The sequence below is a fragment of the Tachypleus tridentatus genome, chromosome 1 (assembly GCF_004210375.1).
Source record: "Tachypleus tridentatus isolate NWPU-2018 chromosome 1, ASM421037v1, whole genome shotgun sequence".
Taxonomy (NCBI): domain Eukaryota; kingdom Metazoa; phylum Arthropoda; class Merostomata; order Xiphosura; family Limulidae; genus Tachypleus; species Tachypleus tridentatus.
Window position 1 is genome coordinate 44,785,544 of NC_134825.1, and position 23,891 is coordinate 44,809,434.

At 33.0% G+C, this 23,891-nt stretch overlaps 1 protein-coding gene across 1 annotated transcript in view; it reads left to right on the forward strand.

The window, feature by feature from the left end:
- The window catches only part of LOC143232396 (dynein axonemal heavy chain 2-like), a 228,744-nt gene that overhangs the window by 58,582 nt on the left and 146,271 nt on the right, over positions 1-23,891 (forward strand). Inside the window, 13 exon segments of the mRNA XM_076467790.1 lie at positions 8,438-8,608; positions 9,138-9,266; positions 9,586-9,797; positions 14,327-14,527; positions 15,695-15,851; positions 17,226-17,315; positions 17,867-18,115; positions 18,266-18,427; positions 21,571-21,831; positions 22,211-22,474; positions 22,898-23,036; positions 23,370-23,513; positions 23,516-23,586. Coding sequence (XP_076323905.1) covers positions 8,438-8,608; positions 9,138-9,266; positions 9,586-9,797; positions 14,327-14,527; positions 15,695-15,851; positions 17,226-17,315; positions 17,867-18,115; positions 18,266-18,427; positions 21,571-21,831; positions 22,211-22,474; positions 22,898-23,036; positions 23,370-23,513; positions 23,516-23,586 — 2,250 coding nt within the window.

Genomic DNA, 23,891 nt, shown 5'->3' on the forward strand with positions numbered 1-23,891 from the left:
CTTCTTTACCAACCCCAAGATACAAAATGATCATTTGTTCACATCCTCAGTCACTGGAATTCTCTTCCAACAGCAAAGACCTGTCAAATGATTCAGGGCAGGATCCATGGAGGTAAATAGAAAGAGGTAAAAAAAAAAAAAGACGTGGTCATAAACAGAAGTGTTCTCCACACAATTCGCCTACACATAAGTAAAAATGGCCACCTTAATACAATGGAACTGTTGAGGTTTACGTTCTAATCTGGATGACATCAAAACACTGATAGCTTCCTACCATCCTGTATGTCTTTCCTGTCAGGAAACATTTCTGAAACATGCCAATACAGTCACCTTTCGGCAGATTTCTTTGTACAGAAATGACAGTCTGTATGATGGACGAGTGCATGGAGGGGTGGCACTTTTTTTTTGATCAGCATGTGCCCACCCTGTCTTTGCCACTCGACACACTCTTGGAGGCCGTAGCCATCAGTGTTTCCTTAGGCTGTACCATCACTGTTTGTTCTCTCTTCCTGTTGCCTGGAGAGACCTATGATCAATCAGACCTTGATGCTTTCATTGAACAGTTACTGTCTCTTTTTATCCTTGGGGACTTTAATGGACATCATTCCATCTGGGGAAGTGCTGATATTGATGGGAGTGGTTGCTCTAGTGCTTATGCTCTCTGATCACAATCTTTCTCTTTTCAATAGTGGCTCTTATACGTATTTTTGTGAACCTAGTCTGTCCTTTAGTGCTATTAATCTCTCAGTCTGTTCTCCTTCACTATTCTCCCACATTTCATGGATGGTTGACAATAATCCATGAGGCAGTGATAATTTTCTTATAATTTTGAGAGAGAATACCCGTGGTCAGTGACACCTGGCCTGTATGCCCCAGTGGAAGCTGGATCAAGCAAACTGGCTCTTTTTCATTGTTGTTGCAGAACTTGATCCTGCCATCATCTGTAAGTCATCAGTAGACGACTGTGTGGTAGTAGTAACTCACTGTATTATACAGGCAGCTGCTCAATGTATTCCTAAAACCTCAACATATTTTCCACAATATTCTAATTCTACTTTGTGGTGGAATTCTGCCTGCCAAATGGCATGGAAGGCTCAAAAACAGACCTGGAATACTTTTCGTAGGTATCCCACAATGTCGCACTGCATCGCTTTCCAGCAGGCCCTTGCACATGCTCAGTGGGTAAGATGTCAAACCCAGAAGGATTCTTGGATTAAGTTCACAACCAGCATATCTTCTACCACCAGTTCCAAAGTCATATGGAACAAGATTCAAAAGGTCAGGGGCAATATAATTCTGTCCCCCTTTTGATCTTGCTCTCTGATAGCCAGTAAGTAGCAGAAACATGGAGCATCACCAATACTCCTAGCGAAAGCTTTTGCCAAATATCTAGCACTTTTGCTTCTTCCTCCACCTTCTTAGCCATCAAGACTTGGGCAGAGTGATCACCTCTTTCCTTTTGAGCTGATTGTCTCTATGACTATAATTGTCCCTTCACACTGGTGGAATTCAAAGTGGCCCTTCATCAGTCTGGCAGTATATCAGTTGGACCTGATGATGTACACCATGAAATGCTGTACTATCTATTTCCTGTTTCTCTTGCTATTCTTCTGATTGTTTTAACTGGATCTGGCAGGAAAATGCTTTTCCTGATGCCTGGTGCCAAGCTATTGTCTTACCTTTCTGTAAGCCTGGGAAGGATCCCAAGATTCCTTCTGACTACCGTCCAATTGCTTTGATGAGCTGTCTCTGTAAGACCAAAGAGAGGATGGTTAATGCTTGTTTCGTTTGGTTCCTTGAATCACAAAATCTCCTCTCACTCACCCTGTGTGGGCTCCGATGATAGTGCTTCACCATGGACCACCTTATTCCACTTGAAATGTCAGTCAGAGAAGCCTTTTTTAAACAACAACATCTTGTATCAATATCTTTGACATTGAGAAGGCTTATGATACAACATGGAAGTATGGCATTTTGTGAGACCTCCATATATATGAATTACATGGCCATTTGCCCATTTGTATTAAAAAATTTTTAATGGTCAGGCATTTCCAAGTTCATGTGGGTTTGACACCCTCTCATTCCTTTCTACAGGAACATGGAGTCCATTATGGCTGTGTCTTGAGTGTCACACTTTTCAGAATAAAGATTAAAGCTATCACTGAACAACTTGCTCTTACTGTTTCAAATGGGCTCTATGTCGATAATTTTCACATCTCATTTCAGTCATCAAACATGAGGTATATTGAGCAACAGCTACAGACTGCCCTCAATCATTTACTGAAGTGGACCACAGCAAAAGGCTTTAACGTCTCTTTCTCTAAAACTGATTGCACACACTCTTGCTGCCAACGAGGTATTCACTCAGATCCTGAACTCTATATTGGTGAAGTTGTGCTCCCTGTGGTCTCTGAGACAAAGTTCTTGGGGCTTATCTTTGACCATAAGCTAACTTTTATGCCACACATCAAGCAGCTACTGGTCAAATGTACAAGAGCACTGAACATCCTCCGTGCCCTCTCTTCCACCACTTGGGGAGTGGATTGATGTTCTATCCTAAAGATATATCGTGCTCTTATTCAATCGAAACTCAACTATGGATTACTGGTCTATGACTCTGCCAGGACCTTGGCCTTAAAGATGCAGCAGCCCATTCATCATCAAGGAATTTGGCTCTGCACCAGGGCATTTTTCATTTCTCCATTTCAGAGCTTATACATAGAGTCTCATGAACCTTCTTTGTATCTCTGCCGTTTGCAACTGTCTTTACTACATGCTTTGAAAATTTGTTCCTTACCAAAGCATCCCATCTGGGGTTGTGTTTTCCTTCCTCGGTGGGCCATACGTTTCCAGATCAGACAGTCTGCCATTGCTCCTTTTGGCCTTTGTATCCAGGTGCAGTTGGATGAATTGGGTCTGTTCTTGGATAACACTGCTGTATCCACTGGTCAGCCCATCCCACCATGGCTTATTACAGTCCTCAATTGTGACCTTTCTTACATCATCTGAGAAAAGTAGGCACTCCTGGTTGGAAATACTGTCTGCTATTTGCTTAACATCTTTCAAACCATCCTTCCATTTCTATTTACACAGATGGTTTGAAATCAGGTGACTGTGTGGGCTCTGCCATGGTTTGTTGTGGTTCGGTGGTTGCATGCAGAATCCCCTCTACAGATTCTGTGTTCACTGCTGAACTGTATGCCATTCTGTAAATACATTCAGCCAGAACTGTTCCAACCTTATTCATTTTATTCTCGGTGCATTTTCCTTGTGTCAAATCCTCCTGATCACTCCATATTAGTTGTATCAGCAGTGGTTTCGTCTACTGAATCTTTTTCAGTCTTTCCCTTGCTCTTCCTCTCTTTCAACTAAATTTCTTCTTCTCACATCCAGCTGTATCTACACTTAGTTTTGACATGTGGGTTTAATCTGGTCTTTTGCAAGACACTTGAGACTCTTTTCATGCTGTCTTTAATTTTTTTTATTCTATTTGTTCTTCTTCCCTCCTTGTATATTAATGTAAATGACACATTTGCTGAAATTGGTTTCTACATCATGGCTACTTCTCTTCCTGCCATTCTGCTCTCCCCTTCCTGAGTTTGCACTTGGCTCTTATACCAGAGTTTATTACTTTCAATCATTACTGGATAGAAACTAGCACTGTTGAATTCATTCCAGTTTTCCTGTTCTCATTGTTTTTTCTCCTTACCTGTCTTTTTTTCAATCTTTTCACCTTCATCTGCCTCAATCTGTTGTTCTTCCTAATTTAGGCCTGACTATTGTTCAACATGCCCTTATTCTATCTCATATTGAACCTTTAGCCTCTTGTTAATGGTACCATCTTAAACTTGAGACCTATTTCTTATTCTTTTTTTAATTGTGGCTGTTGAGAGTTAGATGTATATGCTATAGATGCTCCCTGAATTCATTTCCATCATTTATATATGTTCCTTTATCCAAACCACGTTCTTTTCCCCAAAATATCTGCAGCCCATGAGGGAAACAGCATATTCACTCCTATCTCCCTTCCATCCATTATTCACCTTTATTCTCATTCAGATCGTGAATGTCTTTTCTGTCTCATCCAGATTGTTTGCTGTTATTTGACTCCACTGCTCCTTTTCATGGTTCCCACTTCCATTTCTTTATCCCTTGGAATTCCTCTTCTTCCTGAGATTTTTCTCTTATTACTTTCACTGGATGGTTGAGACAGCTCATCTGTCTAGCATATACTTCTTTGAATGGGGATTATTATTAACTTTTCCACGTCTTATCTCACTGATTTTCACACCTTTCTCTCTCTCTCTACCTGCTTACTTCCATTGTGCATTGGAAGAGATTATGCAGGCTCACATGTGGACTACCCTTTACTATTATAAAGATCCTGTTTTATCTCTCAGTATCCCACTGAGTGACATCTGTGACTGCCAGGACATACTTAAGTTTTAAGTCTGTACTATGAGCCACTTAGATCTGAAATGCTCACTGATAAGATGGGGTGTTTAACGAGACCACTAGATGTTTCCTCATAGTATATTTTTTACTGAACAGTACCAATCCACATCATATCTACTTATAGACTACCATGAGTAAAGCAGTGAGGGGATTACTTTCTATCCCATTGGTTTTGCTTAAATAAACTGGGACTGGCCTGCTTTTAAAAATCATGTTTTGTAGTTACCCATTGCACAGTCTTAAGGTCTTTTTACCTTCAGGCTCCACAATGCTCATCTAACTCACTTTTGCATTGTCCTTTAACCATTTCAGTGTGGGATGCTATATAGTATTTGAGTAGAGGTCAGATATTATTTCAGAAGTTAACATCTTCCAAAATTGAAAATATATTTCCAATAGATACTTAATACTTACCCCTTCTCATATTTTCTACCATTCCTTCCCATCCTCTGCTTCATCTTTTCTTGCCTAATCTCAAAGTGATGATTGAACAAGCAGTGTAGTGAGTGTCAACTGCTCTAGGAGAGTGTATCACATTCATATTAGTGGAGAGTTATCTCATGCTTATTTGCATGCTATAGTGCAAAAATACTAGGTGCAAAATTTTGAGTTGAGTTGTAAGCTTCAGGACTAGTGGCAAGAAAAAATTATACAAAGTCAAAGAAAGTTAATAAGTGAGAATAGGTGTCTATCTGTCATACTGAAAAATTAGGTTGATCATCAGTAAGAAAAGCTAATGATACATTAATAGTTATTTTGCACTTGGAAATTTTCTGAATGACATAACTTTACAATTTAAGTGATATTTGTGACCTGAGTCTGATACAGTAACTGTGTATGTCAAAGACTTCATTTAAGATCTTAAATTAAAATAATTTGAATGAACAGCTACATCACACTGATTTAGGGCATGCCATATTAAACTTGACAGGATAAGTTTGTGCTCATTTTTAGACGTTTTTGTAATATAAATAATATATCCTTCTAGAGAAAGGAGTACACATTATTGCCACTCATCAAAAGTTCTGTCATAACGAGCTTTTTTCAAAATATTTTGAGTATAATCTTAGACCTTTAGTCTTAAAATACTTTCTACAGACATTTTACTGTAAATAATTTTAAGACCACATTTAAACATATCATAATCAAATAATCCAAAAGAGCTACATCAGTAAAGGGGTGGACCTAACAGGTATGTATTCAATGAGAATTTCTGTGTTACCAGTTTATGAACTTGGTCCTCATTGTCATCAAAACATTCATGAATTTCAAACGTGATTTTTACATTTTTAGAATTAAAATGAATTTCCATTCGGTATCTACATCTGAAATACTGAAAACCATTCCTTGTTAAGTTTGAATTATTGTTGTTAACAAGATATGATTAAATGATTCCACATGTGCTTTATGCATTGCAGAGGATGCATCACTTACTTGTAAGTCTCCACTTTCCCACTTTCCATGTGAAAACCACTAGGAGATCTTGCATGAGCTCTGCTTTCCTACAATAATCTAGATTTTTGAAAGCTGCACTTATAATGAAATTTTTGTTGTGGTAAAGTGGGATTGATGGTATTTCAGACATGAACATGTGTTTGAAGTTCATTTTAATTCTAAAAATGTAAAATTTAAATGAGGTAGATTTACCTCTTGAATATTGAAAGCTGTGATATTGACATTGTAAAGGAAGTGGAAACCCATAACATGAAAAGGAACTAAAAATATAAAATTACAAGTTACAGAGCAAGAAGATAATAATCTAGACTACAAGAAATATGTAGCTAAGAAAAATATCAGTAAACTCCAGAGCAATAAAATAATTTGCATAAATGGATTTGAAAGAAAATGAATGGAATCGGCCATTGTCATTAAAAAATTAGACCTAAATGTCATTCAGAGAGAAGACATTCTTCTTAGAAGGGTATCTTTTCACCAGTGATGATTTTAATCCATGCAAAGGTGGTAATGCCATGCTGAACATGTTTACCAAGAATGGGACACAGATGATGGTGTAAACATTTAGGAGAAATATCACGTCCTGCTCATGGGGGAGCATTCCAGGCATGAAGTAGTTGAACTTTGCATTTTTCATCCATATAGGAAATGGCCAGTGAATCACATAACTGACAAATTCATAGTGTTAGGTAAAATATAAAAAATGCTCAATTCATCCCTTAAGATCACATGAATGGGAACACAAAATATCAAAAAATAACTGTTTGTAGCTGAGACATCTAGTGATAGTGGCTTCCTCATTTTCAACATCTCTAATGCCACACAATAATGTGCAAGTGAAGGTGTGAGAGGTTCCCGCCAAGGCATCATCACCACCAGGTAGCTTCTTCTTTCCAGTTTTGATAGGTAACTCCAGCATAGAGGGTGGAATAAATAGTGTCTCACATAAGGAAGGGCCATGTTTATTTATACATATATAAATATGGACAATACTTAGGACAAGAAAATACACTTTCCATCTTGTGGGGATAATTCTTCCATTACATTATGAAATATAAATTGCAACACTATGGTGATGCTACACTGATCCCTGTTGATAACTGAATGATCCAGGGTGAGAATACTTATCATTCATTGGAATTCCTACTTATGCATACCAAGGGAATGTTATAATGATTCTGCTTGAATGAACATACTTATCTAATTTAGGGTCTAAAATAACTGTCACAGTACCTCTTACAGTGTCTTAACTATATAGAAAGAAGCTAGTAAGGAAGTAGCATATGGTACCATTATATGTTAGAAGAAATCAGTTTAATAGCATTCTACAAACAAACCTTGATAAAAACAATGTTTTCACACTAAACTTTAAGTTTTGTTATCATGCTTTATCCAAAAAGTGTAAAAAATTGTTAGCAGAACAGAGAGTTCACATAAAAGCTTTACATTGGACTCTCCAACAAATTGTTGCAGACTTGAAATGCTCCCCAAACACTGTCAAATACACCCTAAATCATGAGACCAAGACAGGTGCATTTGAAAATAGGAAAGTAAGAGGCAGAATACCTAAATTCATGTTAATCATCTTTGTTTATGCAACCTTCTGGACAGAAGTGAAACTGTTGCTCTTCTCAAGCATGAGATAAATGATCATGCTCCAAATGACAGAAAAGTGTTCAAATCTACAGTATCAAGAAGAATCAACAAGAATGGAACATATGGTCATGTAGCAGTTAAAAACTTTTACTTTGATCTCCAAATGAAAAGCATATATATCAGTTACCCATACTTTTCCCCTGTCCCACTTTTTGTGTCTTATAAAATGCAAGTACATAAACTTTACTTTCTTTTCATGATTTAGGTTTTATTGAAAGTTGTAGTCACAATGGAATTTTGGAGAAGGTACTTCAGAGGTAAATGTCTATTGAAATACATTTTGACAAAAATGTTGAAATCAAATAAGGTACACTTATGAAATAAAGAAAGTCATGATACCCACATTGTAAACTCAACAACAGTTTCTTTTTATTTGTTTGTTTTTAACAAAAATGTTGAAATCAAATAAGGTACACATTATGAAATAAAGAAAGTCATAATACCCACATTGTAAACTCAACAACAGTTTCTTTTTGTTTTTTTAATTTCGTGCAAAGCCACTCGAGGGCTATCTGCACTAGTTGTCCCTAATTTAGCAGTGTAAGACTAGAGGGAAGGCAGCTAGTCATCACCATCCATTGCAAACTCTTGGCCTACTATTTTACCAACGAATACTGGGATTGACTGTAACATTATAACACCCCCACACAGCTGAAAGGGTGAGCATGTTTGGTGTGACAGGGATTTGAACCTGCAGCCCTTGGATTACAAGTCAAGTGCCTTAACCACATAGCCATGCCAGGATTTCAACAACAGTGAAATCCTTTCATTGTTTCAGGGGTAAGTCCCTTATTGAAATAGATTTTAATTAAACAAAAAATATAAATATTCCTGTTTTAAAAATATTGGTGTTTTCTGTTTATTTGCAAAGGTTTATTGTTATTGGTTGAAGTATGTTAAACAAGTTGATGACCTGTTGGAAGAAGCCTTGCATTTCAGTATTAAAGAAACCCTTCAAACTCTTTCCCAAGCAGTAAATGGTGATGCTAAGTTACACCCTAGTCCACTGATGAAAGTCATGATGACACTCCAAAATTTAAAGGTAAAAATGAGTAAAGTATGTTTTAAGAGCAAAGTTTTGTGATTGGTATAGCTAGAATTGTGAAAAATAATTTTGAACAAAAATTATAAAAATTTAAATCTTGTATAAAAATTGGCCATCACATGCTTCTACTGTAAAAAATTTAATTTTTCCAAGTTTTCTTCTTGTAAATGGAAATGGGATAAAGCAGTGTATATTGTAAATATTTAATATGCTTTATACTCTTTAAAAATAATTATATCTCTAGCTTTAATTATATATAATTTATTAAATATTAGAACTATATGTGAATATTCTCACAATCAGCTATATGTGTATTGCATTTTACTTTTGTCACTAATTACCTATGCTGACTAATGGATTTTTTGAACAAAGAGTGAATAGAGAAGAACTACAACATCTCTGCTACAATTTTAATTTCTTTAGAAAATAATAAGTTTATAAAAAATACTTCTTCTTTTAAACAGCCAAGGGAATGGGCTCAAAGAAATCATGATATTGTAATGGAGTGTTATTTTTTCCTTTAAAGATTGAATTCTCCCCACACATCAAATCATTGAACAAACAAATAATTGTAACTGCTCAACAAGCTCTGGAATCCCTTAAAGGTCTTGACAGATTGACAGCTGCTTTTACAGAGAAACAACCAGAAATGGAAGTAAGTAATATTTACGTTATATTGGGTATTAAGTTTCCCAAGTATTATTGTTATCAGTGCTAGGGGACAAAGGTTTCTTAAAAAACCCAAAATTATTTTATTTTTATCAAACGTTTCTTTATAACTATTAAAAGTAAGCTGTTTTGTTTGTTTGTTATATTTTCAAGAAAATTAAGCATATTTCATTGAGTTAAACAGTTTTAGTTTTGAATTAAAAAAAACAAAACTGGTAGTTAGAAATTACAGTGATATTTTGTAGTAGAACAGAAACTTTTATTTTACATCAAGTACCATAAATTATAATTTTTTTCTTTTACAGTCAGTTTATGAAGTAGTGAGAAAAGATCCTGATGTGATAAAGTTAAGAAACTTTATCAGACAAGGACTACAAGAAAATGCAGAAGAAATGATGCAGTACTTAAGATCATGGAATAAATTCCAATACATGTGGGAAATAGATAAAGATTTATTCATTGAACACTACCAACAGTTGAATCCTTCTGTTACATCATTTGATTCAGATATTGCAAGGTAAATGATAATTAAAATATATACCTTATGCTTTTTTTATCTGGAGGTGTGTACTGGTATAGTTTGTAATGTGATTTGATTAATGGTTCATGATGTGTATCTGTTTTTACTCTTACCAGAGTTACTGTTTGTATGGTATGAGGCAATTTCAGTAAAATTGAAAATTTAATCCTTTGATAAATGGAAATTTATTTTCCAAATTACCTAAACTGTGATATTAAAAAAAAAAAGTATCCTCAGTCTTTTATGAAGGGTGAGTTAGAGTTAAGCTTTCAATAAATCCTGGAGAAAAACATTTGTACAGTTGTTGTTTGATATTTTCAGCTTGAGTGACACATTATATGGTACATAAACTAAATGTTCAAATGAGAGACTCTTTAAGATCCATTCATAACCATCTCTAATTCAAAACTGCTGACTTGAGAGACATCAGCCAATCAGCAGCACCCAATGTTTCTGTAGCTACTTTTCAATTTAATTTATAAAGTGGATAACATTTGTGCAAAAAAAAGTGAAAATCTTCACTGTTATTATGACATATTTGAGCTTAATCATAATTATTTGTGTATTTCCAAGATTTTTCCTACTCCTTTTTTGAGTCTCTATGTAATGAAAATAGAAAATATTACGATTTTCAGATATATCTTAACTACAGTAAACAGCTTTCTTATTATTACTTTATTTGTGGATAGAATAATTGAACACAAACATAACTTAAAACTATACATTTCAATTAAGTAAGCTAATAGTTCATACAGCTATCATTTGCTGTAATATGTGAAAAAAAAAAATCCATCCAAGAACATTTTGTTATGTAAAGAGTATATCTTTAGGAGCTACTGAATGCACTTAGGAACGTGTAGCATTGAGAATTAATATGTTCAGCTGCTGAAACTTTGGCAAGCATGTAGATGGATGAGAGAGTTTCTCAGGTGGTCAATACATTTTTGTTATAAATTGAGTAAGCCAAGTCTTAAGAATAAAAATAATTTTTCTCATCTCACAAATCTCAGATTTCTTTTATATAATCCTTTGTCCATGAATACGTTTTGTTTTGAAAAAATTTCCATGTTTTTTTTTCAGTCTGTTATTTTCTCAACCATATCTCAAAACAGGATCAGTCAATTTAATAAACCTTGCAATCATAAAAAAAAATCAAAATAAATATAAATTACCCTCTTTTTTTTTCCTTCTAGAATGACTTCAAATTGTAACATGAAACTGTATTTGTTTATCCTAAGTAGCTTTAAGCTCATAACAGTATACATCTATTTATAATAAAATTTTATTTGTTGTTTCATTTTGATTACCCTTTCGACTATGTATAACTATTATCTGCACCATTATAAGTGATACAGTGCATTATTTGATAGATCAAAACCTTGACTTTCTATGGTTATAGGTAATATATAATTAAACATAAGTTGGATATTTTGGATGTTTATTTTAACATTTAACTCAATCTAAACAAACTTCTTGCAGTCATCTTCTTCTACTCATTCAGGAGGCAGTTCACTTTCCACCTGTTCAGTATTTCATTTATTTGATAGTTTTTTGATTTGCATCTCTGCAGGGCTCAACCTTTTGCTCTTCATTTCAGAGATATGGAGAAATTGGTTTCCCATGTCATATACTTCTCCTCTCATTGTGCAGAAAGTTCTCTCTCTTTTAGGAATTTGTTTTTACTTCTATTGAATTCTTTATCTCCTTGGGTTGTGCTAATTTGTAATGTCTGAAATGGACTTTTCACAATTAATAGAACCTCAGTCATAATCCCTTGCTTCATTCAACAACCTTTTTCCTGCAAATTGACTGTGCCTGGTGGCTCAACAGAAGCAAAACATCAGCTAGCATTCGTTTTCATCTGATTACAGATACTTCTTTGAGGAAGTGAAGTATCTCTGGACTCTCTGGAGATAGCTTGTCAATGGTTCATGGTCAAATCAACTTTGCAAATCAATCTCTTGGAGCTCTGTGCTGTTCATCAGACATTGGGTAAAATCTTTCTTATATTTCACAGATGACTTTTCATGGTCTATTCTGACTATTTGACCACTGCCACTTTTATCAGTTGCCAAGGGGGTATCTGGTCTTGTTCTCTTTGTTTTCAAAAATTCAGTTTAATTTTCTTGACCCACTCTTGACAGTTTTGTCTTATTGATTGTCATTTCCCAAGAGGCCCAAATCTTGTTGCTAATCATCTTTTTCATCATGACAAAATTATCCAGATGGAGTGATCCCAAGGTATGCAAGTGCTCCAGTGGATGACAACATTATCCATATGGAGAGGTCCATAGGCATGCAAGTGCTCCAGTGCCTATGCTCACAGCTGGGCACTCTTTATGGATACTTTTGCCATTCACCTAAATACCAAACTTATTCATTTATGTGCCATTCAGCTCTAGTTATTGGTGTATTCAGTCAGTAATGTTCCAACCTTTATATTTATTCCCACCTTTCTGTCAGTCTTCTCCCCAAATACTTTCCGTTATTAAAACCACTTCATGTTGTGTTCTTCTTATCATTACATTCTGACCAGCTGAGTTGTGGTTTCAACCCTTGAGCTTCTCCAGTCATCTCCTCCCTTTCTACTGGTACTATTCCAATCCCTTCTCTGGTATCCTCATTCCACCCACAGTAATCCAGTGATATCCCTACTTCATCTTTATATGTGAGGTTTGTTAATCTTTTGCATTTTGTCTGCCTTATTTCTCCTTCTGTTAATTCTTATTCTTTATTTGTTTACCAATGTAAATTATGCACTTTCTATCCATAATTTCTGCATCATATCATTTCTCCTTCTGAACTTAATGTTCCCCACCTTTCAGACTTTTTCACTTGGCTCTTTCATGATGGTTTATCAATTTCTACCACTATGGGCTATAAGACTGCATTGCCCATACTTTTAATTTTTCCCCATATTCTTCATGCATTCTTCATTCCTGTTTAGGTCTTTTTGTCTTCCCTGACTGTAATATCAAGGTTGTCCTTCGTGCTCTTACCCTTTACCCTACCTTCATTAGAATCTTTAGCCTCTTGTTCATTGTACTTTCCCTTAAAACATTTGTTCTTCTTTGCATGTGAATGTTGCAGGTCAGGTGTGTATGCTCTTTATGTTATCCTGACTGTACTTTTTCAATAAGAAATCTATTACCTGGAAGGAAAAAAACATGTTCACCCCAATTTACCTTTCATCAATTGCTCGTCTTCATTCTTGTTCCCATCCCAATCACCTTCTTTTTCCAGTGTGAACTGTTAGTTGTTACAAGCCTTGCATTACTCTTGAAATCTCTCTCCTGTTACAATAATTAGTTGGCTCTGTTAACTCATTCATCTGGCTTACACTTTGATGGATGAGTTATGATCCTCAATTGTCATGGTTTCAAGTATCTTTGGGTGCCTTCCAAAGGGGGTTCATCAAGGTAATTTTGCACCACTTTTACCACCACTTTAATTTTGAATTGCAGCTAATATTTGAGTAGAGGTAAGATATCAGAAGCTAACATTTTCAAACACTGAAAATATACTTCTAATAGATTCTTAAATCTTCTCATACTTCCCACACATTATCCTAACTTTAGATGCATTTCTTCTTACCCAGTTTTAAAGTGATGGTTGTGTCCTACAGTGTACAGGAAGTTAGTTGCACTAGGAGGATGTGTTGTTCTCCAATTGGCAGAGGGCTTTTTCATGTTACAATACAGCTATATTATGTGTAAACATTGGGTGGAGGTATGTATGTACATGTCAGAATTACAATTTTGGGTGCTGTAAAATGGTGACTATTATTTGACTGATAGAAATATAAGAGTTTATTAGATAAAAGTGAATTTATGTAATTTCAAAACATTTCTCACGTTTTAGCTTGCCATACATTTGTAATTCATTCTCAGTTAACTTAAAGACATGTTTTAGCTTTTATTATTTTAGCATTTTAAAATATATATGAAATTTTGAAATGTTTTATAGGTTGGCAGAGTTTCCTAGTACTTGTCAAAATTAGAGTTATTGTCTGTAATTATAAGTATAATTATAAGTTAGCTGTGACATTAAATGTATCTTTATTTTAATTATTTTGAAATGCATATAAGGTAGGTTCTTTCTAATTTTTTAAAGTTTTGTGTTATCAATTTTTCATACAAAGCATTTGTTGTTGTCTGATATGTTTAGTTTGAAGCTAGTTTTGAAAAATTATTTTATTATTAAATGTTTTTTCTGATTAGCAGTAGGGAGAATATTATTCAATAAAGAATGTGACTTTATAGTTACAACATTTAATATGATAGTCAACACATGCTTAATTATTCTTACAAGATGAGTAGAAATGTAGAATCATGGGATGAAAGTAAGTGATGAAGGACAAATGTGTGAATTATAGAAACAAGATATGATTATTTGAAACCATAGGTAAGCTACCAGCTGACCTTTTTGTTTAAAAATCTTAAAATTTAAAGATTTTATTTAATTTCTTGTTTAAAAGATCATATAACAAGAAAAATAGATATTACAGGTATTCATTACTGCTGTAGGTATACTGAATTTTCTAACAACATTCAAATGGAGGAAACTGTTGTGCCAGTGAAGTTTGTTTTGCTGGATAATTCTCCATTAAAGTTTGTCATCCAAGAACATTGTGTTATGTGGCAGCAAAAACTTACAGCTCTTCTTCATTCTCTTGCTCTATCCAAGCTGAAAGATCTTTATAGTTTTATGTCAACTAACAGTGAAAGGTATTCTTTTCATTTTGTTAATCAATAAAGCAGTTACAGTGTGCTTAGCTAACACTGTTGAAGCGAAAAGAATTACGATGATTCTTCTGAACCTTCCAGCTGATTTCTAAAGTGTTTATGTTAAAACAGAAAAATACAACTTAATACTATTTAAGTAATCACAACAGTAATTTTACTGTTCATTTTTGTAATTTGTTAGTTTTTTTTCTCATTCTTAAGGTATTAGTGTGTAAAACATAAATGTTTCCCCCTTGCTGAGCATCTGTTTTGAAGTAAGATGTGTTTTACAATAGATTCACCAAATGGCTTCACTATTCATTGAACAAAGTATACAAAAAACAAAATAAACTTATCTATAGATGTTCCATCATAAATAAAGTTTGTGCAGTAGGGTTTTAGGATTAAAAGTCATCTGTTTTGCTAGATGTGCATGTGCATTGTAGTTAAAAATAGGCAGTAACTAATATCTACATCCAAATGCTACTATTCACATAAGTAACAGCTGCTCTTTATTTCCCACCATCTTTGACTTGAAATTATCCTCTCTTCTTGCTGATGTAATCCACTTGTGGTTCAGTGGTAAACTTGAGATCCTGTAACCAGTGATGTATTTCGATAAGGGCTGGAGGAGGCTTAGTCCCAGGGCCCATTGGTTATAGTATATATTTAAAAATGACTGGAATGGGTAGAGAAAGCACTAGTAAAGGAGCGAACAATGTTTTGACCTTCTGAATTGATAATATTATTCTATGTAAAAATTACATGGGATGTTGGGCACACAAAAATTATTAGTCTCTGGGCCCACATAACCTTAAATCCACCACTGCCTATGACACTAAAATTTGAGTCTCAATCACACCAGTAAGCAAAATACTGATAGCTCCTTGTGTAGCTCGATACAAAAAGAAGTGCTAATATTATAATTACAGTTTAAATTTGTTTTAGGAATTATACATAGAAGCCAAGAAGGAATAGCAATATTCATTTGTTTACAAATTAATTGTGAAGGTAACTAGTTGCAATTCAAAAAATAAATAGTGAAAGAAAATTGTGTTGATGCTGATAACATGCTATACTTAAGATACAAAATAATATTTAAGCACACTTGTGAATTCCATGAAGAAACTATGTAAGAAGTTGGCACAAACAGCTGTTTACTTATTACAGGTTGCAGAAGGTACCAGATTCTTTGCAAGACCTACAGTTCAGTATTGCTCTTCATGAGCAGTTGAAAGAAGAAATGGAAATCAAACATGCTGAGTTTGAACCTCTCAATCGGCAGTTTGGTATCCTGAATAAATATGAAGTCTCTATAGAACCCAAAGTAAGGATTTCCTTATTACATTTATTAAAACTCAGTCTTAAGACTTTTTGATAATCATACATCTTTAGAAATAATAAATATAATGAAGAATGATAGCACAGTTTGCTACTTTTCTTTCTTTTTTTTATTATAATTGTATTTAAAAAAAAAATGTAAATAAGTTTCACAAGTACCAGTGCTGACAAGTAAGCATGTCAAATAATTTTTGCTTGATATAGTTTTATGTTATATGGTAATGTGGTGGATTCATTATATTCAAAAATACATTAGATATAATAATGCTTGTCAAGTTAGATTCTCCCATATATAATTAAATAAATATAAATGAGAGGTATTTAAATAAAAAAAACTTGTCCTCACATTCTTAATTCATTACATCTTCACAGAGTTGATTTTAAAATTTATTGTATTACAACATCTGTTGTATGTTTTCTCTTTTTTTGCTTAAGATTATATGTTTGTACCAATGTGTAATAAAGTGCAGAAATGGCAATAGAGACTTCTAACAAGTTATGAAAGAGTAAATGTTATGCTCATATTAGATACAAAATTAGTACTGTCAATTTCTTGTAAGATATTTTCATATTGTACTGAGCTAAATAATAAGCAGTTTTAAATTTAAAAAAAACTACCTTAATGCATAATAATGTCTCACATTAACATCAGTATGCTTCACCATTATTGCAAATTAAACAACATGGGGTGTAGTCCTACATATTTTAGCAGAACAATTTAATTTATATAAAAGCTGCATTTTGCTTTCTCTGGTAATTTCATTGGCTATAGACACCTCAAAAATTGGGCTTTAGTTTATTTCTTTCCTAATTATTCTTTTTTTTGCTTTATTTTCATATCATAAAAAATGTAATTAATTAAGTGGTTAGGCATCATCATGAGCATCAAAATGAAAGTTTCTAACTTAATTTTCTTATCTTTCACAGTAATTATCCAGAATTTAACATTGTGAGCAGTAGCTGTAAATGATAGACTTTATTAGACAATATTGTACATTGTTGATCTGATGATTTTGAAAGATGTTATATTAAGTTTAAAGTGAGATAACTTCAAAGAATTTCTATTAATATTTGAGTAGTATTTTTTTATGTTGGAAATTAAAACTGTGATAATGGTTTTAGGTGATTAACTACTACATATTATTGAACTGTATTTAACAGACAGTTTGAGGAGATTTTTTTAAGAACTAAATATAAAGTGGGGTTGCATTAAAGAAACACCATGAATGTTATGTTAAAATATTTTTTTGCATTTTATTATTTTTAGTAATGAATAAATCAGAAATTAAAAACTTTGAATAGTATTTTAGAATTATTCAAATTACTATAGAGTACTGAATTATAAATTTATATTTAACAGTTTCAAGAAATGTTAGAAGAATTAGATGAAAATTGGAGCAGATTTGAAGGTTCAATGAAACAAGCAGAAGTGATGCTGAAAAAAAACAAAGTAAATTGAATATTGTCCACAACTAACAGTATAAAATTACTTGCACATTTCCACAGAAAATAACTGACTTTTTAATATTTAAATTAATTTTTTCCTTTGACGTTTAGGCTTCTTTCTTAATTTTTTATACTTTTCTTATTACCTCTGTTGCTAGTATTAAATATACTAGTAATATATTTTAATTAGTACTGTTTTTATTCATTCTTGTAACACGTAGTATACCTGTGTGTTATAAAAATGAATAAAAAAGTGTTGATTAAAATATTTTACTAAATGTACAAAAATATGCATTAAGATAAAATGACCAATAGGAATTATAATGTACTTTGTATCTTTAGAAAAATTATTCTTTTAGAATTGAGCAAATTGTGAAGAAGTATTAATTCAAACATTTTATAAAAACATTCATTCAAAAATCTTAATTATTTATGTGATAATATTCAAGCTTTTCAAACCAAGAACTTTACTGTTAATTAAGTCTGAGTTAGGTAGACATAAAAAACTTTCAGGTTTATCTATAACTGGTACCACATTAAACAATATTTTCATAGGAACGTTTCAAAGCTGGACTTCTTCAGTCAGCAGAAGATTTCAAGCAACAGTCAGCATATCTAATGAGTGAATTTAATGAGAAAGGCCCTTTCAACATCAGTGTCAACTCACAAGATGCTTTGTTTGATATATCTAGCTTTAAGGAGCAGGTAATACTGATGAGGGAAAAGGAATATGAGATTAGGGAAGGGCTACAGTTGTTTAAGTTGGAAATGCCCTCATCAAGAACCCTAGAAAATCTAGAAAAGGTACTGGCTTTGGTTTATTAACATTTTTGGTTTAATTAACCTTTATTGTTGTGTGCTTAAAATATTCTTTATGTTTAAGAACAAGATTACAGAAAGACATCACTGGAATTAGAATTTTGAAATGTATATTAAAATCTTCTTTTATTTTAGGATTTGAATTATCTGGAACAGATGTGGAAGCTGACTCAAGACTGGGAAGCTCTGTGGAACCACTGGAGAAAAAGTTACTTCCAAGACTTAATAATAGAAAACTTGAAGAGTGTTTCTCAAGAGCTGTTAAATAAACTAGATAAATTTGTTAAAGATTCTAAGGCATGCTCATACTTTTATATTTTGAAATTGAGAAGTTATTTTGTGTTATTGCATTAATGTTTTGAAATATGTATGGTGTTACCTCAGGTACTGTTGAATACTGTAATTTCACTGAGTTCTTTACAATTCACTAATGGTTCACTTGCCATTTCAGAAAAATTGTTATTGTTGAATTATTGCAGAAATATGAAATTTATAAATAGTTCTTACTCAACATTTATTGAATTAAATTCATTAGCCATATGTATGCACACACCAAGACGTTTTAAAGAGTATACCATTCAACATGATATTATGTATTTGATCTCAGAGTTATCAGCTATTCATTTTATTCAGCATTACTTATTTAGCAACAGTTTGTGGTATAGGAGAGTAAATACCAGATGTACTATTTATGGATACAACAGAAAACTATAGATATTTATTTCAGAGGTTCTAGAGATTATGTTAATATAATATGCAAAGGATACGGTGAGCAAAAGTATTTTTACTTTTCACATGAATACCACCTTGCACTATGAATTGTCAGAGTCTGAATCAGCCTGACTCTGACATTTCACAGGTACATCTTGAGTAAGAATTATTTTGTAACACATACCATTTTCTGTATACAACAGACAAAGCTAGGCCTACTTTAGTTATGCAGGATTGGTAATTTTGACTAACCTTGAAACTAGTGCCTAACCACGAAATGATACATACTATAAGTTTTAATGTAGTAAGTGTTTCTTTAGGAAATTTGGCAATCTTTTATTAAACACTATCAGTTATTCTTAAAGTTAAAAAATTGGATTTTTTTAATTAAGTAATTTAATTAAATATTTGTTTGTGAACATATGGAGAAAGAATGACTGATTTTGAGTGCAAGGTGGTTTTCTCGTTAAGGTTAAAAATACTTTTTTCTTCAATCCAAATTTTTTATTTGCATAACCTCCAGAACCTTCTATATGAGTATATGAAAAGTTTTTCTTTGGTAACATTTTATATGTTATATATTATTTTCCTCACCTTAACACTTTACAGGTTCCATCCATTTGAAGTCTTTTAACTATCATAAAAAATATGAAATAAATTTAAGTTATCCATTTTTCTTTCTAGGGTGACTATAAATTGCAACATAAAATTACAAAAATTATTATTTTGAATTTATTATTTTTTATTTATACTCTCTTATACAACCTAATTAGTTTCTTAGTTTTACATTTTAGTTGCTTTTATAACAATACATAAAATGTCTATTTCAAGAGGCTGTGTTTTAGATTCAGCATAAGTCCTCACATATGTATTTTTGATATATCTGTTTTCCTTCCTTAGTTTTACTCTTGTTCCTCCATCCAGGTTGTGAATCATGATGATGGTACTAGCTGATTAATACAGTTCTTTCTTTTAAGCTCTCTCTCAAAGATTTTGTAATACCAAGGATGTTTTTCTACTAGGAGCAGTTCCTGTCAGATTAGTTTTATGTGAGATAGCTTACATAACAGAGACATCTTTCCTATATTGATTGTCCAGATATTGGCTTCCCATATCAGTTAAACAAGTTATCACATTGTTATCATATGTCCTATTCATAAATCAGTGGGTACGTGAATTCCACCTGTCTGCTGAATGTGAGGTGAAGCCTCTTAATTAACCCCACTGGCCCGGCATGGCCAAGCATGTTAAGGCATGCGACTCATAATCTGAGGGTCGCGGGTTCGCATCCCTGTTGCGCCAAACATGCTCGCCCTTTCAGCTGTGGGGGCGTTATAATGTGATGGTCAATCCCACTATTGGTAAAAGAGTAGCCCAAGAGTTGGCTGTGGGTGGTGATAACTAGCTGCCTTCCCTCTAGTCTTACACTTCTAAATTAGGGATGGCTAGTACAGATAGCCCTCAAGTAGCTTTGTGTGAAATTCCAAAAAACAAACAACTAGCCCTACTAAATGGCTTGATTTTGGATTTTAGTTGACTTATTGGTGATATAGTCCTTTAACCAACTTCCACATAAATGTTGGTTCCTAGTGGCTGGGTTTTGGATTATAGTTAACATATCAATGGTATAATCTTCATCCTATCCCAGCGTGAATGTTGGTTCCTGGCAACCTGGGTTTTGGATGCAGTTAACTTGCCATGTACTGTCCATCACATCATAGCCACCTTACATCTAGAGGCACATCCTTTTATTTTCATCTACATTCTAATACTCAATGGGATTAAGATTTGTTATATGGAAGTTCAGATCTATATCTCACTATTCTTCTTTCCCATACAGATATTCTCCTTTTTTTTCCACCCATGTCTGTGGCACTACATCTGTATCAGGTATACTTCTCATTCAGTGTGATATGAGGTGTTATTTATTATCCTCTTCTGTGAAGATCTATTCTTGAGGGGCATTCTTCAGACGCTCTTAAGGAATGCTACATTGTTTTTCTTTCATACAGGCCCCTCCATCTATTCAGTGTGGGATTTTAGCTGTTTATGTAAGCAAAAATAATGTATCAGAAGTTATAATCTTCCTATATTGAAAATATATTTCCAGTAGGTACTTACCTCCTCTAACATTCCCACCCTTCCTCCCTATAGAAAATCAGTGCTTCCATATATTTTTTCCCAAAATTTGAAGTGATAGTTTGTTAGAATTAAATAGAGGTGGTTACATGTATGAGCAATGTGTCACCCTCTTATTGGAGGAGGAGTGTTGCATGATGATTTACATGCTAGATGCATTTGAAACAGTTGATTGTAAGCTGTAAGGTATGTGGAAGCTTAAGGCATGGGGCATGAAAAAAGAAGAATTTTTTGTATAAAGAGGGCAGCACTGAACTAGAATAGGTGTTTGTGTGAGATGAGGTAAGTGCCTATCAGAAATATATTTTTAGTACAGGAAAATTATAACTTTCATTTGTAATCATGAAACTTACTTAATACATGTTGAAAGAAAATGCTTGTTTTATCTAATTTGATAGGAGTAACTGTGCAGAAATACTTTTTACATAAAAATTGTTTTGTATTTTTATTTGTGGAAGCAAAGAAGTCTCATTACTTGCTAGTTATTAACCTTTTAAAGTGATTTTTTGTTTACTTCTAATCATTGTTAGAACTTCATTAAGTCTAGTGGAAATATTAAAAGTGCATTTCTAATGGTAAAATATTTGCAGACCAGCCAATGGGAAGTAGTTGGATTCATGAAAAACAAGTTAGAGCAGTTTCAGCTATCTTTGCCTGTTGTTCAGAATTTGCAAAATCCAGCATTACGAACACGTAACTGGGATCAGATTATGAAAGTGTTACAGGAAGAGTTTGATCCTAAATCTTCAGACTTTACAATGGAGTATATCATTCAAATTGGAATGGAGAAATATGCTGACCAAATTGAAGAGATATCTGTTACTGCCACAAAAGAATTGGCAATTGAAAAGGTGCAACGTATTTACTTCCATTGTGTTATTAACGTTTGAGAATTTAATGATAGGAGGTAACTGTTAAACTCCCAATATTGTTATGTATCATTCTCCTTCTTAAATAAAGCAAATTTTCGTCACTTTGAGTTTATTGGTTATATAAATTAACAATTATCAAAAATATTAAAATGAAGATTTGTAAAATGCAGATAAAGATCTGCTCATATATATATCCATTTGTAATTTTTGTGAAAAATTAATAACATAATTAGTGCATATATTTTTTGTAATTTTAAATCTTTCTTAACTGCAGTTTAGTGTTTTTTTTGTGTAAATATATAATAAATAATCTGTTTTACAATTTATTGTAAAAGTAATAAATCGTATGGTGTTTCAGAACATAGAGAAAATCAAGGCTACTTGGGAAGTCATGACACTCAATATGGCCTGTTACAAAGATCGTGGTCATTTTCGTCTGTATAGTGTAGATGATATTTTTCAGACCATAGAGGACAACCTTTTGTTGCTGTCTCACATGAAAGCTTCTAGATACTTCAGAGCTTTTGAGAAAGATATTGACAAATGGGAAAAGTCATTGGCATTAGTTCAAGAAGTTTTGGAGCTCATACTTAATGTTCAAAGACATTGGATGTATTTAGAAGTAAGATAGACTTGTTTTCATTTCTTTGTATTAAATGTTGCTTATATATATATTTCTATTTCTTCTTATGTATGTGGATTGGGAAATGTTATTTGTTTTTGTGGATAACATAGCTAGACCTATAATGCATTATCTTGAAACAAAAAATGCAATGGGAAAGCCTAGGCCTCTAACATGATGTATTGAAATTGACTACTTTAACTGAAAATCCTGGAAATGACAAATTTAGGGAAAGTTATTTTTCCAACTGTACTTTATCAAATACTGTAGCTGTTTTAGTTGCATCAGTGATTTTTACAAAGAAAGCTAAACAGACATACAGAATTTTCTATCCATTCTGGTAAAATTTTGGTTGTATACCATTTTTTATTTACTTTCTCATAATGATTCAAAGCACTTAAGATAATACTTCTATCATTTCAGAACATTTTTTTAGGAGAAGACATTCGTAAACAGCTTCCTAAAGAATCTACTCAATTTGATGAAGTGAATGAAAAGTGGCAGTGGCTCACTTCAATGCTACGTAAAGAAAAGAATGCACTTATGGCCACTCATTACCCAGGTACAGCTTATTACTGTCAAAACTTTTCAGTGGACTATTTTTAATAAAGTATGTGAGCTTTTATTAAATTGCCAAATGTGTTTTCCAATATGTTGGTAAATTTGACTAGAAAGAAACTGCAAAAGGTGTGTAGGTTTTGTTTAAAAGTTTACATTACCATTATTTATTCTGTCTTAAACAGTTTTGACAGATACAGTGTTTTAGTTTACATTCACAAAATGATAATGAAGAAATCATATGAGGCTTTCTTCATATATATATTTGGCTAGAGTTTCAACTTGTTTCCTGAACATTAAGTTCAAAATCTATTACTTTTAATTTTAATCTCTTTAGATCTCCTTGGTTTTTTGAATAATACAAGTCAGAAACTAGAAGAAATTCAGCACTCTCTAGATGTGTACTTAGAAACAAAACGCCAGCTGTTTCCACGGTTTTATTTCTTATCCAATAACGACCTGCTTGAAATTCTGGGCCAGTCTAAAATCCTCAAGCTATTCAACCTCATCTGAAGAAGTGTTTTGATAATATTAAATCACTAAAGCTTGGAAAGGTAAGTCTTTGAGTTTTATAAACACTAATTAAAAGTGCCAGTTAAGAAAGCAAAAACTGTATAAAAGACAATATTAGATAACAATGTTTTTCTTTTGTTTTTACTATTAAATTCTCAATGACCTCATTAGCTATTAATTGCATAATCTTCTTTGTGGAACGTAATAATTGGCTTATCTAACTCAGTAAGTACTTGTATCTTTTAAAAAAAAGCCTGCTTAGGACTTTCATTCCAATTCTTAAACACAATTCTAAAATAAAACAGCTCATGTATGCTGTTAGACAGTTTCAGTTATCACAAAAAAT